The following is a 15,852-nucleotide window of genomic DNA, read 5'->3' as shown; positions in this document are numbered from 1 at the left end:
TATCAACAAGTTCACAAGAAAAATTCAGATTTGAAGGGATAAAAAAATCGAATTAAGCCATCAAATAACAATTGTAGCTTTTTTTTCATTCTCAAGCTGTGTGTGTCAATACTTAAAACAAGTTGGTGGCACCTAAAAAACACAACAATTCACATGTCAATAGCTTCATATATTTATGCAAGATGTTAGAACTGGAATAGATCATACTGTTTCTTACTCATCTCAACCAATCATCACCAACAAGTACTACCACTTGTAGGATCTCTCTTGAGGCCAAAGACATTCAAATTCATTCTCTTCCATTTCCATAGTTGTATCCCAAGGAGTTTCCATTTAGTTTTTAAATGCAGGCGACAATAGTTCTTGTTTTGCCGCGTGCATTGAATTTGGCCTCCAGGTGAGAACCCAACTGTATTCAGACATCTCCCAAATCCAATATTACGTGCAACTACTTCTTCTAGGCAAATATCTATGAAAATATTGTCTTGGCCTGCATCCCACATTGCTTTCCTGCTTTGCTGTTTTCCATCTGCAATTTTATACTGCAACAAATCATTTTATGTCTTCTGATATTAGTAGCACACAGTAGGACGGGGAGGAGAAATATATGCATATGAATACATCAGTGCGTAAGCTTATTTCCAAACCACAAATCCAATAACGCACAGATCCAATCATTAATGGTTCATCAAGCATCACCGGCATCCAAGGTTACAAAAGGCGCTAGGCGATCTCTAGGCGGTGACCCTCTCCTAGAGCTTAGACGATCCTAGGTGCGCCTAGGTGTTTACAAGGCATTTTATACCCATGCATATTTACCTCTAAAAGTCTAATCTAAATAAAAGAAGAAACAGGAGACCAGTGGGCCAAGGGTTATATAGAAAGGCCCATGAAAACAGGCCCAGGCCCAAGTTTGAAGAGCAAACCTTATCCCTAACCTCCCCTCCCACCTTATCAATTCACGCTGCTCCCAGCTTGGCCGCACAAGTCACGACTCGCAACTGACCGTGCCGTCTGCCGCCTTTTGGAACACTGCCAGCTCTTTTTTCAAAGGAGAACAACACCTATGTGAGAGGATGTTCAATGGAGACATGAAAAAAGCAAGAACATATACCTTGAAAGCTGAACGGGGTGCGGCAAAGTCACGGTTGTGGGCGTCGCTGGCCGATCTCACTTGTTGAGGGCTGGACGGAGTCGCTGGATCTGGAGGTTCACGATAGGCAGCCACCGGTCACCAGTGAGGGGTCAGATGCCGATGGAAGTGGTGCTGGCATTTCCTTAGCCGGTGGGATGACGAATCTGAAGCTGGGTGCAACAGCTTAGGTCAAGCTGTGGCTGGCGATGTGGGGCAACTTGGCGGTGCGAACACTAATGGAGTCGCCAGGGAGATGCGGCACCCCTGCGAGTGGCCTAGTGTGAGCAATTGGAGTGAATGGTAGGGGAAAGGTGTGGTAAGCCTTTTATGTGATTGCAATGATGGAAATCCTACCAAGTTCATGCGCAATATTGGAACATGAAACTTCACAATCGGTGGGATTTTCCCCAGCACTCGCAGCCAGCGGCTTCCGCTCGTGTGCAAAAGGTGTTGGGGGAAGAATTGCGGGCGGAAGAAGCATGTTCAGAAGCATGTTGTTTGGGGGAGTTAGTTCGCTTTTTTCAACCAGAATCCCCTAAGAAGTGGCTCCAAACATGGCCTTAGTTCTTTTGTGAAGTCGTTTGTCCTCAAGGGTGTTCTGTTGTAATGATGCTATAGTGTCAGTCATAGGTTTTACTTTCTGATTTAGTTGGCTCTCTATCTGCCTATGTCCTTCAGTTGCTGCTTTTCTAGGTTTAATGAGTTTTAGTTTCCTTTCTCACTTTGTGTTATGGGTCTGTTCTTCTTTGGGCATTTAGCATTCTTTATTGGTCTTAGTCAATTATTTATCAGAGTAGAGTCTTACTGCCTGTGACCGGGAGGTCCCGGGTTCGAGTCGCGGTCTCCTCGCATTGCACCGGCGGGGGTAAGACTTGCCACTAACACCCTTTCCCAGACCCCGCACAGAGCGGGAGCTCTCTGCACTGGGTACGCCCTTAATAATTTTGAGTCATAGCAGATGCCGTACAGTGCAATATTATGGTTGGGGTCTGTATGAACTTGGTCGATGCCAGTAGTTCTGATAAATTTGTGGAACAATTGTAAAACATATCACGATTTGATATTTTTACTCCCAGTTTGGTGGCTCTATAACACTGTCACATCTACTTCTGGTTTCCTGGTGACAATGATCAGTTTGTTGCCACATGTTCTTCAAGGTGATTTGTGGCCAATGTGGTTTATGCATGTGATTTGGATACCTATTCTGAAACATGACCGTGCATAGTTGTGAGACGTGGATAGCATATTATAGTTGGTACTAAACCTGATTTGTAACTGTTGTTGACGGAACTTGCTTTTTACTGCAAAATTCTACTTACTTTTACCAATTATTTGGGGAGCGTTCCTCTTTTGGTTCCACATTCGTTATCCTTGGTGCACCTGTGAAAACAACTCTTTGATGATGAATTATCCTGCATGTGTTTGCATTGTAGCCTGCAAACGTCAAAGCATTTATTGATCGAGTCATCAATATTCCACTACATGACATTGCCATACCACTATCAGGCTTCCGTTGGGAGTTCAATAAGGTGAACTTTTCAAAAGGACAACCCATCTTATGTTTTTCACTTGCTTCCTTCGTGTTTGTAGCTTACTTTACGTACTTGGAAACAGGGAAATTTCCACCATTGGAAGCCTTTATTTATTCATTTTGACACATATTTCAAGACATACATTTCTTCTCGGAAGGATCTTCTTTTATCTGATGATATGACTGAGGCTGACCCTATGCCAAAGAATGCCATCTTGAAAATTTTAAGAGTTATGCAGATTGTTTTGGAGAACTGCCAGAACAGAAGTTATTTTACTGGTCTTGAGGTGAGCTTTTGTTTTTGCTGTTACCTGTTTCTGTTCTTATAATATGTGTAATATAACCATCCATGCTTTTTTGTTCAGTTTGTGTTAATTCTTTTCCGTTTCTTTGTCAGCATCTTAAGCTTCTCCTGGCATCGTCAGACCCTGAGATAGTTGTAGCAGCTTTGGAAACTCTTGTTGCCTTGGTCAAAATAAATCCTTCAAAGTTGCATATGAATGGAAAGCTAATTAGCTGCGGATCTATAAACACCCATCTTCTATCATTGGCCCAAGGATGGGGCAGCAAGGAGGAAGGTCTAGGCATATATTCTTGTGTTGTGGCAAATGAAGGAAACCAGCAGGGGGGCCTTTCCTTGTTCCCAGTAGACTTGGAGAACAAATATGGTGGCACACAGCATCGTCTTGGTTCAACTCTTCATTTTGAGTATAATTTGGGTCCTGCACAGTATCCTGACCAAACTAATGACAAGGGCAAGTCATCTAATTTGTGTGTGATACATATTCCAGACATGCATCTTCAGAAGGAGGATGACTTGAGCGTACTGAAGCAGTGTGTGGACAAGTTCAATGTGCCCCCAGAGCACAGGTTTGCATTGCTTACAAGGATAAGATATGCCCGTGCCTTCAACTCCGCACGGACTTGTAGGATCTATAGCCGCATAAGTCTTCTTTCATTCATTGTTCTTGTGCAATCCAGTGATGCTCACGATGAACTCACATACTTCTTTACAAATGAACCAGAATACATAAACGAGTTAATCAGGCTTGTTCGGTCAGAAGATTCTGTTCCTGGGCCCATTCGTGCACTGGCTATGCTAGCACTGGGAGCACAGCTGGCAGCATATGCATCATCTCATGAGCGTGCTAGGATATTGAGTGGCTCAAGTATCATCTCTGCTGGTGGAAATCGTATGGTCTTGCTCAGTGTCTTGCAGAAAGCAATATTCTCACTCAATAGCCCGAATGATACCTCATCTCCTCTAATTGTTGATGCCCTTCTTCAGTTTTTTCTGCTCCATGTACTGTCTTCATCAAGTTCAGGGACAACGGTTAGAGGCTCAGGGATGGTTCCTCCTCTCTTGCCTCTTCTGCGAGATAATGATCCTTCTCATATGCATCTTGTCTGCTTGGCAGTGAAGACTCTCCAAAAGCTTATGGAGTACAGCAGCCCTGCTGTTTCTCTGTTCAAAGACTTGGGTGGCGTAGAGCTTTTGTCTCAGAGGTTACATGTAGAAGTGCAGCGTGTTATTGGTACAGCTGATGGACATAATTCAATGGTTACTGATGCAGTTAAATCAGAAGAGGACCACCTGTACTCCCAGAAGCGATTGATTAAAGCTTTGCTCAAGGCTTTGGGGTCTGCTACTTATTCCTCTGGGAATCCTGCTCGTTCTCAAAGCTCCCAAGATAATTCATTACCTGTCTCACTTTCCCTTGTATTTCAGAATGTAGAAAGGTTTGGGGGTGACATTTATTTTTCAGCAGTTACTGTTATGAGCGAAATAATCCATAAAGATCCTACATGCTTTCCTGCTTTGAAGGAACTTGGTCTTCCAGATGCTTTTCTCTCATCAGTGACTGCTGGGGTAATACCATCTTGTAAAGCCCTTATCTGTGTTCCTAATGGCCTGGGTGCAATATGCCTCAATAACCAAGGACTTGAAGCTGTCAGGGAAACTTCAGCACTACGATTTCTTGTAGATACCTTCACTAGCAGGAAATACTTGATACCAATGAATGAGGGCGTGGTCCTTCTAGCTAATGCAGTGGAAGAGCTTCTTCGTCATGTGCAATCCCTGAGAAGTATTGGTGTTGACATCATTATTGAAGTAATCAATAAACTAAGTTCATCTCAGGAAGATAGAAACAATGAAACAGCCATCTTGGAAGAAAAAACAGATATGGACACTGATATTGAAGGTCGTGATTTGGTTAGTGCTATGGACTCCAGTGTGGGTGGCAGTAATAATGAACAGTTTTCTCATCTGAGCATTTTCCATGTGATGGTATTGGTACACCGGACAATGGAAAACTCTGAAACCTGCCGGTTATTTGTAGAAAAGGGAGGTCTACATGCTCTTTTGACACTCTTGTTGAGGCCTAGCATTACACAGTCATCTGGAGGGATGCCTATTGCTTTGCATAGCACGATGGTGTTCAAGGGATTTACTCAGCATCACTCTACTCCACTTGCACGTGCATTTTGCTCGTCTTTAATGGAGCATTTGAAGAGTGCATTGGGGGAACTTGGTAAAGTTTCCAACCCATTTGAGATGACCAAGATTGAAAAAGGAGTGATCCCATCTTTGTTTGTTGTTGAATTTTTGCTATTCCTAGCTGCCTCAAAAGACAATCGCTGGATGAATGCTTTACTCTCAGAATTTGGCGATGCCAGCAGGGAGGTCCTGGAAGATATTGGGCGAGTTCACCGGGAAGTGCTTTGGAAAATTTCGCTTTTTGAAGAAAACAAGATCGACGCTGAAAGTGGTTCTTCCACATCTGAAGCCCAGCAGCCTGACTTGTCTGCCAGCGACATAGGTGATAGCAGATACACTTCTTTCGGGCAATATCTTGATCCAATTTTAAGGCGAAGGGGTTCTGGGTGGAACATAGAGTCTCAAGTGTCTGATCTTATTAATATGTATCGAGACATTGGCCGTGCAGCTAGTGACTCTCAGAGAGTTGGTTCTGATAGATATTCTAGCCTGGGTTTGCCCTCAAGTTCCCAGGACCAGTCTTCCAGTTCATCTGATGCAAATGCCAGCACAAGATCAGAAGTGGACAAGAAAAAATCTGAGCATTCCTCCTGCTTTGACATGATGAGATCTCTCTCCCACCATATCAACCATCTTTTTATGGAGCTTGGTAAAGCAATGCTTCTTACATCTCGTCGGGAGAATAGTCCTGTAAACCTATCCCCATCTGTTATATCTGTTGCTAACAATATTGCTTCTATTGTGTTGGAGCACCTCAACTTTGAAGGACATTCGGTAAGTTCTGAGAGGGAGATGACTGTTACCACAAAATGCAGATATCTTGGAAAGGCAGTTGAATTTGTTGATGGGATATTATTAGACCGGCCAGAATCCTGTAATCCAATTATGGCGAATTCATTTTATTGCCGTGGTGTCATTCAGGCCATCCTGACCACATTTCAGGCCACCAGTGAGTTGCTCTTCACAATGAGCAGGCCACCGTCTTCACCTATGGAGACGGATAGTAAAACCAGAAAGGATGGAAAGGAGATGGATTCTTCATGGATCTACGGTCCCCTCACCAGCTATGGGGCAATTATGGATCATCTTGTGACCTCATCTTTTATTCTCTCTTCATCAACTAGACAATTACTTGAGCAGCCTATTTTTAATGGATCTGTAAGGTTTCCTCAAGATGCTGAGAGGTTCATGAAGTTACTTCAGTCAAAGGTGTTGAAGACAGTTCTTCCCATCTGGGCCCATCCCCAGTTTCCAGAATGCAACATTGAGTTTATTAGTTCAGTCATGTCCATCATGAGGCATGTTTGCTCTGGGGTGGAAGTGAAAAACACTGTTGGCAATGGTGGTGCTCGTTTAGCTGGTCCACCTCCTGATGAGAGTGCAATTTCACTGATCGTAGAGATGGGTTTTTCTCGCGCCAGGGCTGAAGAAGCATTAAGACAAGTTGGAACAAACAGTGTTGAAATAGCAACTGATTGGTTATTCTTACACCCCGAGGAACCGCAAGAGGAGGATGATGAACTTGCTCGGGCGCTTGCAATGTCTCTTGGGAATTCTGATACACCTGCACAAGAGGGAGATAGTAGGTCCAATGATCTTGAGCTGGAAGAAGTAACGGTTCAGCTGCCTCCTATAGACGAGATGTTACATTCATGTCTTCAGCTACTTAAGACAAAGGAAGCAATAGCTTTCCCTGTCAGGGATATGCTTGTTACTATCAGCTCACAGAATGATGGCCAAAACCGAGTAAAGGTGCTTACATATTTGATTGATAATCTGAAACAATGTGTGGTGGCATCTGAGCCTTCAAATGATACTGCATTGTCTGCTCTTTTACATGTTGTTGCTTTGATTCTCCATGGAGATACTGCTGCCCGTGAAGTTGCCTCAAAGGCAGGATTTGTGAAGGTTGCTTTGGATCTGCTTTGCAGCTGGGAGTTGGAACCTAGGGAAAGTGGCATGAATGAGGTTCCTAATTGGGTAATTTCCTGTTTCCTTTCTGTTGATCAGATGCTCCAGTTGGAACCAAAGTTGCCAGATGTTACAGAGCTAGATGTCCTGAAAAGGGATAACTCAAATACAAAAACATCACTTGTGATTGATGACAGCAAGAAAAAAGATTCAGAATCCTTGTCTAGTGTTGGGTTACTAGACATGGAGGACCAGTATCAACTTTTGAAGATCTGTTGCAAGTGCATAGAAAAACAGTTGCCTTCAGCTTCCATGCATGCTATTCTTCAGCTCTCTGCAACACTGACAAAAGTCCATGCAGCTGCTATATGTTTTCTTGAGTCTGGTGGTCTGAATGCATTGCTATCATTGCCGACAAGTAGCTTGTTTTCTGGGTTCAACAATGTGGCTTCTACAATAATTCGTCATATTTTGGAGGACCCTCACACCCTTCAGCAAGCAATGGAATTAGAGATACGTCACAGTCTTGTCACAGCTGCTAATCGACATGCAAATCCCAGGGTTACCCCACGCAATTTTGTCCAGAATTTGGCATTTGTCGTGTATAGGGACCCAGTGATATTTATGAAAGCTGCCCAGTCTGTGTGCCAGATTGAGATGGTTGGAGATAGACCATATGTTGTTCTGTTAAAGGACCGTGAGAAAGAAAGGAGCAAGGAGAAAGATAAGGACAAGTCAGTTGATAAAGATAAAGCTACAGGTGCAGTCACTAAGGTAGTTTCTGGGGACACAGCTGCAGGATCTCCTGCAAATGCTCAGGGGAAACAGTCTGATTTGAATTCAAGAAATGTGAAATCTCACCGTAAGCCACCACAAAGTTTTGTCACTGTTATAGAGCATCTCTTAGATCTGGTGATGTCCTTTGTTCCGCAACCTCGTCCAGAGGATCAAGCTGATGTTGTCTCTGGTACTGCCTTATCTTCAGACATGGATATTGACTGCAGTTCTGCAAAAGGGAAAGGGAAAGCTGTGTCTGTCCCACCTGAAGAGAGCAAGCATGCTATCCAAGAGTCTACTGCATCCCTTGCCAAAACTGCATTTTTCCTTAAGTTGCTGACAGATGTATTGTTAACTTACGCATCATCCATTCAAGTTGTTCTTCGTCATGATGCTGATCTGAGCAACATGCATGGTCCAAATCGAACAAGTGCCGGTCTAATTAGTGGTGGAATCTTTAACCATATCCTGCAGCATTTCCTTCCTCATGCTACAAGGCAAAAGAAAGAGAGAAAAAGTGATGGAGATTGGATGTATAAATTGGCAACAAGGGCTAATCAGTTCTTGGTGGCTTCATCTATTCGTTCTGCAGAGGCCCGAAAAAGGATTTTCTCTGAAATCTGCAGTATATTTCTTGATTTCACCGACTCGTCTGCAGCTTACAAAGCCCCAGTACCAAGGATGAATGTGTATGTTGATTTGCTGAATGATATTCTGTCAGCGCGATCACCAACTGGCTCCTCGCTGTCAGCAGAATCCACAGTTACATTTGTTGAAGTTGGTCTTGTTCATTCATTATCGACAATGCTTCAAGTTCTTGATTTGGATCACTCTGATTCTGCAAAGATTGTTACTGCTATTGTTAAGGCCCTGGAACTCGTCAGTAAGGAACATGTTCATTCAGCAGATAATGGAAAAGGAGAGAACTCGTCAAAGATTGCTTCTGACAGCAACAATGTGAATTCATCATCTAATAGATTCCAGGCTCTTGACATGACTTCTCAGCACACAGAGATGGTTACTGATCACAGACAAACGTTTAATGCTGTCCAAACTTCACAAAGTTCAGATTCAGTGGCAGATGAGATGGATCATGATCGTGATATGGATGGTGGCTTTGCTCGTGATGGTGAAGATGATTTTATGCATGAGATGGCTGAAGATGGAACTGGTAATGAATCTACAATGGAAATCAGATTTGAAATTCCACGCAATAGAGAGGATGATATGACTGATGATGACGAGGACACTGATGAAGATATGTCTGCAGAAGATGGTGAGGAGGTTGATGAAGATGCTGAAGACGAAGATGAGGAGAATAACAATCTGGAGGAAGATGATGCCCATCAGATGTCTCATCCTGACACAGATCAGGAAGACCGTGAAATGGATGAAGAAGAATTTGACGAGGATTTGCTAGAAGAAGATGATGATGAAGATGAGGACGAGGAAGGAGTCATCCTTCGCCTGGAGGAGGGGATTAATGGCATTAATGTGTTTGACCACATTGAAGTTTTTGGTGGGACCAACAATTTGTCTGGGGATACACTGCGTGTGATGCCTCTGGACATTTTTGGTACAAGAAGGCAAGGCCGAAGTACCTCCATATACAATCTTCTTGGCAGGGCTAGTGATCATGGTGTTCTTGATCACCCACTTCTTGAAGAGCCTTCTTCAACATTGAATTTTTCACATCAAGGGCAGCCAGGTATCTCTTACCTCCATTACAACCTACGCCCATCCCAAATTGCATTTTTCATTTGTCAAGAACCTGCTATTGTTATTTGCCTAATCCTCCTAGCCTGGTACTGGTAGTAGTATGTAGATAGTGTCATGTCTTGCATACATGATTGATTCATATTATTATTATTTCTTCAGAGAATTGTTATTTGCCTAATCCTCCTAGCCTGATACTGGTAGTAGTATGTAGATAGTGTCATGTCTTGCATACATGATTGATTCATATTATTATTATTTCTTCAGAGAATCTTGTTGAGATGGCTTTCTCTGATCGAAACCATGAAAGTAGCTCCTCCCGTTTGGATGCTATATTCCGCAGCTTGCGAAGTGGACGTAATGGACACCGCTTTAATATGTGGCTAGATGACGGTCCACAACGCAATGGATCTGCTGCCCCTGCAGTACCTGAAGGCATTGAAGAATTGCTGATCTCTCATTTGAGGCGGCCCACTCAACAACCTGATGGCCAGAGAACACCTGTTGGTGGTACTCAAGAAAATGACCAGCCCAACCGTGGATCAGATGCTGAGGCAAGGGAAGTAGCACCAGCTCAGCAAAATGAGAACTGTGAAAATACAGTGAGTCCTGTAGATCTGTCAGAAAGTGCTGGCCCTGCACCTCCTGACAGTGATACACTTCAAAGAGATGTGTCCAATGCAAGTGAGCATGCTACAGAGATGCAGTATGAGCGTAGTGACGCTATAGCACGTGATGTTGAAGCAGTGAGCCAAGCAAGCAGTGGCAGTGGTGCTACTTTAGGGGAGAGCCTCAGAAGTTTAGAGGTTGAAATAGGAAGTGTTGAAGGGCATGATGATGGTGACCGGCATGGAACTTCAGGGGCCTCAGAACGATTACCTTTGGGTGATATTCAAGCAGCTGCTCGATCACGGAGGCTGTCTGGAAATGCTGTGCCAGTAAGCAGTAGAGATATGTCTCTGGAGAGTGTTAATGAGGTTCCTCAAAATCCAGACCAAGAACCTGGCCAGAATGCTAGTGAGGGGAATCAGGAGCCTATCAGAGCGGTAGGTGCTGACTCAATTGATCCTACATTTTTGGAGGCTCTTCCTGAGGACTTGCGAGCTGAAGTTCTTTCTTCACGTCAAAATCAAGTAACTCCGACTTCTAATGACCAACCTCAGAATGATGGTGATATTGATCCTGAATTTCTTGCTGCACTTCCCCCTGATATAAGAGAGGAGGTGCTAGCTCAACAACGTACTCAAAGGATACAACAACAATCACAAGAAATAGAAGGACAGCCAGTTGAAATGGATGCTGTTTCAATTATTGCAACATTCCCTTCAGAAATTCGGGAAGAGGTATAGCTGTTTTCAATTCCTGTCCCATTTCAGATGATTTTATCTAACTGTTTTATTATGTTCTCTTTACATATTTTATTCTAATTGCAGGTGCTTTTGACATCTCCTGACACTCTACTAGCTACACTCACGCCTGCACTAGTTGCTGAGGCCAACATGTTAAGGGAGAGATTTGCTCATCGGTATCACAGTAGCTCCCTTTTTGGTATGAACTCCAGGAACAGGAGAGGTGAGTCCTCCCGACGTGACATAATGGCAGCAGGACTTGATAGAAACACAGGTGATCCCTCCAGATCAACTAGCAAGCCAATTGAGACTGAAGGTGCTCCTCTTGTTGATGAAGATGCCCTTAAAGCTCTTATTCGGTTACTTCGAGTTGTTCAGGTAATAGTACTGTTTCTTCTATGCGCTCTGTTTTTTTATGGAATCCTGGGAATACTTAATGTAATTGCCTCTCCCATTATTATTTACAGCCTCTATACAAGGGTCAGCTGCAGAGGCTTCTTGTGAACCTTTGTACTCATCGGGATAGCAGACAGGCCTTGGTTCAAATTCTGGTGGACATGCTTATGCTTGATCTGCAGGGTTTTTCAAAGAAATCAATAGATGCACCTGAGCCACCCTTTAGGTTGTATGGATGCCATGCAAATATCACATATTCACGTCCTCAATCTTCAGATGGTAATTAAGTGTTTTCATCTTTCTTCATTCCTTTTAGCAGGTTACATTGCCTAATTTTCTGGTCTTTTAATTTGCAATGTATTTTAATGCATGGATTTTCTTTGTTGCTTTAAATAGGTGTTCCTCCATTAGTCTCACGTCGTGTGCTCGAAACGCTGACAAACTTGGCAAGAAGCCATCCAAGTGTTGCTAAACTCTTGCTCGCTCTTGAGTTCCCTTGCCCATCAAAATGTCGCCCCGAAGCACATGATCATAGGCGTGGCAAGGCTGTTCTCCTAGAAGATGGTGAAGAACGGAAAGCCTTTGCGCTTGTTCTTCTGTTAACTCTGTTGAATCAGCCACTTTATATGAGAAGTGTAGCTCATCTTGAACAGGTGTGCTATCTTTTCTTTTGGGTATTTCATTTAACATTTTGGCTCGCATTTTTCTTATCATTTTGTAACATGTGCAGTTACTAAACCTTCTTGAAGTTGTCATGCATAGCGCTGAGAATGAAATTAATCAAGCTAAGCTAGAAGCATCATCTGAGAAGCCATCTGCACCTGAGAATGCAGTGCAAGATGGTAAAGATAACTCCATTTCTGAATCATATGGATCAAAGTCGAATCCAGAGGATGGTAGCAAAGCCCCTGCTGTTGACAACAAAAGTAACTTGCAAGCTGTTTTGCAAAGTCTTCCCCAACCAGAGCTTAGATTGCTATGTTCATTGCTTGCGCATGATGGGTATGTGTGTGGATGATTTTCTTCAGTGATTTGTACAGTTAATTATTATTTTCTTGTCTGCTAATTCATAATCTGCCTCTGGTGTACCTTTTTTTATTGGATCATTCTACTTTCATAACCTTTTTGGCTGTTATAAAACTGCTCTACTTTCTTTGTGGTTCAAGGAAAAAATATGAGAACAATGCTCTGTTCTTTTGTTCTGTTTTATACTGTATCAAATTATTTTACATCAGTTTTTTGTTTCGCTGTATTCTTTTTTATTACCTAATGTGATGGTGGATGGCCCTTTTGTCATTTTCAGATTATCGGACAGCGCTTATCTCCTTGTAGGTGAAGTGTTGAAAAAGATTGTGGCTCTGGCCCCTTTCTTCTGTTGCCATTTCATAAACGAGCTTGCACGTTCAATGCAAAACTTGACACTTTGTGCAATGAAGGAGCTTCGTTTGTACGAGAATTCTGAAAAGGCTCTTCTTAGCTCTTCATCAGCCAATGGTACTGCAATTCTTAGAGTTGTGCAGGCTTTGAGCTCTCTTGTCACTACTCTTCAAGAGAGAAAGGATCCAGAACAGCCTGCTGAAAAGGACCATTCAGATGCAGTTTCCCAGATTTCTGAAATTAACACAGCACTGGATGCCTTGTGGTTGGAATTGAGCAACTGCATAAGCAAGATAGAAAGCTCTTCAGAGTATGCATCAAATCTTAGTCCTGCTTCTGCAAGTCCAGCTACATTAACAACAGGAGTAGCACCTCCATTGCCTGCCGGAACTCAAAACATATTACCATATATAGAATCATTTTTCGTGACATGTGAGAAGTTGCGTCCTGGGCAACCTGATGCTGTACAAGAGGCTTCAACTTCTGATATGGAAGATGCTTCAACATCTAGTGGTGGGCAGAGATCATCTACTTGTCAAGCCAGTCTTGATGAGAAGCAAAATGCTTTTGTGAAATTCTCAGAGAAGCACAGAAGATTGCTGAATGCATTCATCCGTCAAAACCCTGGATTGTTGGAAAAGTCATTCTCACTGATGTTGAAAATTCCTCGCCTGATTGATTTTGATAATAAACGTGCATATTTCCGGTCTAAAATCAAGCACCAGTATGATCATCATCATCATAGTCCTGTTAGAATTTCTGTGCGTCGTGCATATATTCTTGAGGACTCCTACAATCAGCTTAGGATGCGCTCCCCTCAGGAATTGAAGGGTAGACTCACTGTTCATTTTCAAGGAGAAGAAGGAATTGATGCTGGTGGGCTGACAAGGGAATGGTACCAGTCGCTATCACGAGTCATTTTTGACAAGGGTGCCCTTCTGTTTACGACAGTCGGGAATGATTTGACGTTTCAACCGAATCCTAATTCTGTGTATCAAACTGAGCACCTCTCATACTTCAAATTTGTTGGACGAGTGGTGAGTTCTGGTGCTCCTATTTATGTGCTTGTATATTACATAATGTGAGTATTATTCTAGTTTCTGAAGTTTACATTACACCAGGTTGGCAAAGCTCTCTTCGACGGTCAGCTTTTAGATGCCCATTTTACTAGATCTTTCTACAAACACATACTTGGAGTCAAGGTTACATACCATGACATTGAAGCCATCGATCCTGCGTACTACAAGAATTTGAAATGGATGCTTGAGGTATGATTTACTCTACTTACACAAGTTATGCGGCATGTTCCTTGTAATTTTGTTGACAATTGATCATTCAGATGTAACCTTCTCTATGTTCTGTTTGTAGAATGACATAAGTGATGTTTTGGATCTCACCTTTAGCGTGGATGCAGACGAAGAGAAACTGATATTGTACGAGAAGGCAGAGGTATTTGCTGTGCTTGTGTCACAAGGATTTGTGGTCTTAATCTTTTCTATGATCTAAGTCCTAAGTTATCTTTGCAGGTCACTGATTGTGAGTTGATTCCTGGAGGGCGTAACATCAGGGTTACTGAGGAGAATAAGCATGAATATGTCGACCGTGTAGCAGAGCATCGATTGACCACTGCAATCAGGCCTCAGATTAATGCCTTCCTGGAAGGGTTTAATGAGCTCATTCCACGGGAGCTGATATCTATCTTCAACGACAAAGAGCTTGAACTTCTGATTAGTGGTCTTCCAGATATTGACTGTAAGTGTTGCAAATATATGGTTTAGGGTTGTTAGTCTAGTTATGTATCCATCTAATTGACCTGTTTTATCTATATTGCTTTTAGTGGACGATTTGAAAGCAAATACAGAATATTCTGGCTACAGCATAGCCTCTCCAGTCATCCAGTGGTTCTGGGAAATCGTTCAGGGGTTCAGCAAGGAAGACAAAGCTCGGTTCCTCCAGTTCGTCACTGGCACTTCAAAGGTATTCCTTGCAGTACTGATTCAGTTTTTGGATTGTCATTCCAGTCTCCACTTCTAGCAAGCTTACAGTTTATTAACTGCCACTTTGGAATCTATGGTGCCACACTATGTGTTGTGCTTACCATTTGAGTTTATCTGTAGGTACCGTTGGAAGGTTTTAGTGCACTTCAAGGGATCTCTGGGCCACAAAGGTTTCAGATACACAAGGCCTACGGCAGCACGAACCATCTGCCTTCAGCTCATACTTGGTAACCTATCTGCTTATTTTGCTTCGTTTCACTTACCGTGAAAGATTTTGCAGTCACCATTATTTGTCTAGTTTACTGACACCAGGCCATCTTTGCTGAATTCAGCTTTAACCAACTAGACTTGCCTGAGTACACATCCAAAGAGCAGCTCCAGGAGAGGTTACTGTTGGCAATCCACGAAGCAAATGAAGGTTTTGGATTTGGTTAATCAGTCATACTCGTTTGTCCGTGCTCAGCCGTGAGATCTGTACAGATACTGAGAATTGCAATAGGCGAGCAGCACGTGTGCTGTTCCTTGCCACATTCTGAACTCTACGTGTGTGATGAGAGGAATGGCCGGGGAGAACATGTCCAGGATAGAAGAATGTCCGTGGGAGAGGTACTGTTGAGAGATAGCGACTATTTTGTGTTCATAATATTCATTACTTTTTTTAGCTTCTTTCGGTCGTCGCCCGTTCGTAGTTTTTGCGTTACACTGGACGTTGCTCCGAAGTTTTTTCCCTGCCTTTCGTTCATAGACTGGTGTAAGTTGTAACCAAACAGTATGTCAAATGCAAGTCCTCTTACGCTGCAGTATTATATCCGCCAAATCTGTTAAAACTACTGTAAATTGAAAAACCCTATTTATTTCTAATATTATACAGCGAAAAATTCACTCTTTCGTCTATCTTGCCCTCTACCCATCCTGTCCATCCCCTACACTTCTGTTTCTTTCATTCCGTCATTGTTTGTCACTTACGCTCTGTCATGGATTGTGCTGATTAAATTTTCTTATGTTTAACCAGACTAGATTTATAAAAAATATTATTAATATTTATATCTCTAAATAAGTTTATTATAAAAAATATATTCAATGATCTATCTAATGTTGCTAATTATATATTATAAATATTAACACTTTATTTTATATATTAGCAAACATGTTTGTGCGTTGCA

At 42.5% G+C, this 15,852-nt stretch overlaps 1 protein-coding gene across 1 annotated transcript; it reads left to right on the top strand.

Moving 5' to 3' along the window:
* Positions 1-2,557: 2,557 nt before the first annotated feature.
* On the top strand, positions 2,558-15,495 carry LOC136506190 (E3 ubiquitin-protein ligase UPL1-like). The gene is made up of 15 exons (XM_066501308.1): positions 2,558-2,664; positions 2,750-2,953; positions 3,064-9,562; positions 9,838-10,913; positions 11,004-11,297; positions 11,387-11,594; positions 11,712-11,968; positions 12,046-12,317; positions 12,619-13,729; positions 13,814-13,960; positions 14,061-14,141; positions 14,219-14,444; positions 14,530-14,669; positions 14,810-14,916; positions 15,022-15,495. The coding sequence occupies exons 2-15, from the start codon at positions 2,846-2,848 to the stop codon at positions 15,122-15,124; spliced, it is 10,629 nt and encodes a 3,542-aa protein (XP_066357405.1). The 5' UTR covers positions 2,558-2,664; positions 2,750-2,845; the 3' UTR covers positions 15,125-15,495.
* Positions 15,496-15,852: the final 357 nt, after the last annotated feature.

Source organism: Miscanthus floridulus, chromosome 14 (genome assembly GCF_019320115.1).
Source record: "Miscanthus floridulus cultivar M001 chromosome 14, ASM1932011v1, whole genome shotgun sequence".
Lineage (NCBI taxonomy): Eukaryota > Viridiplantae > Streptophyta > Magnoliopsida > Poales > Poaceae > Miscanthus > Miscanthus floridulus.
Note: the sequence above shows the minus strand (reverse complement) of the source record. Positions and strands in the feature narration are given on the sequence as shown.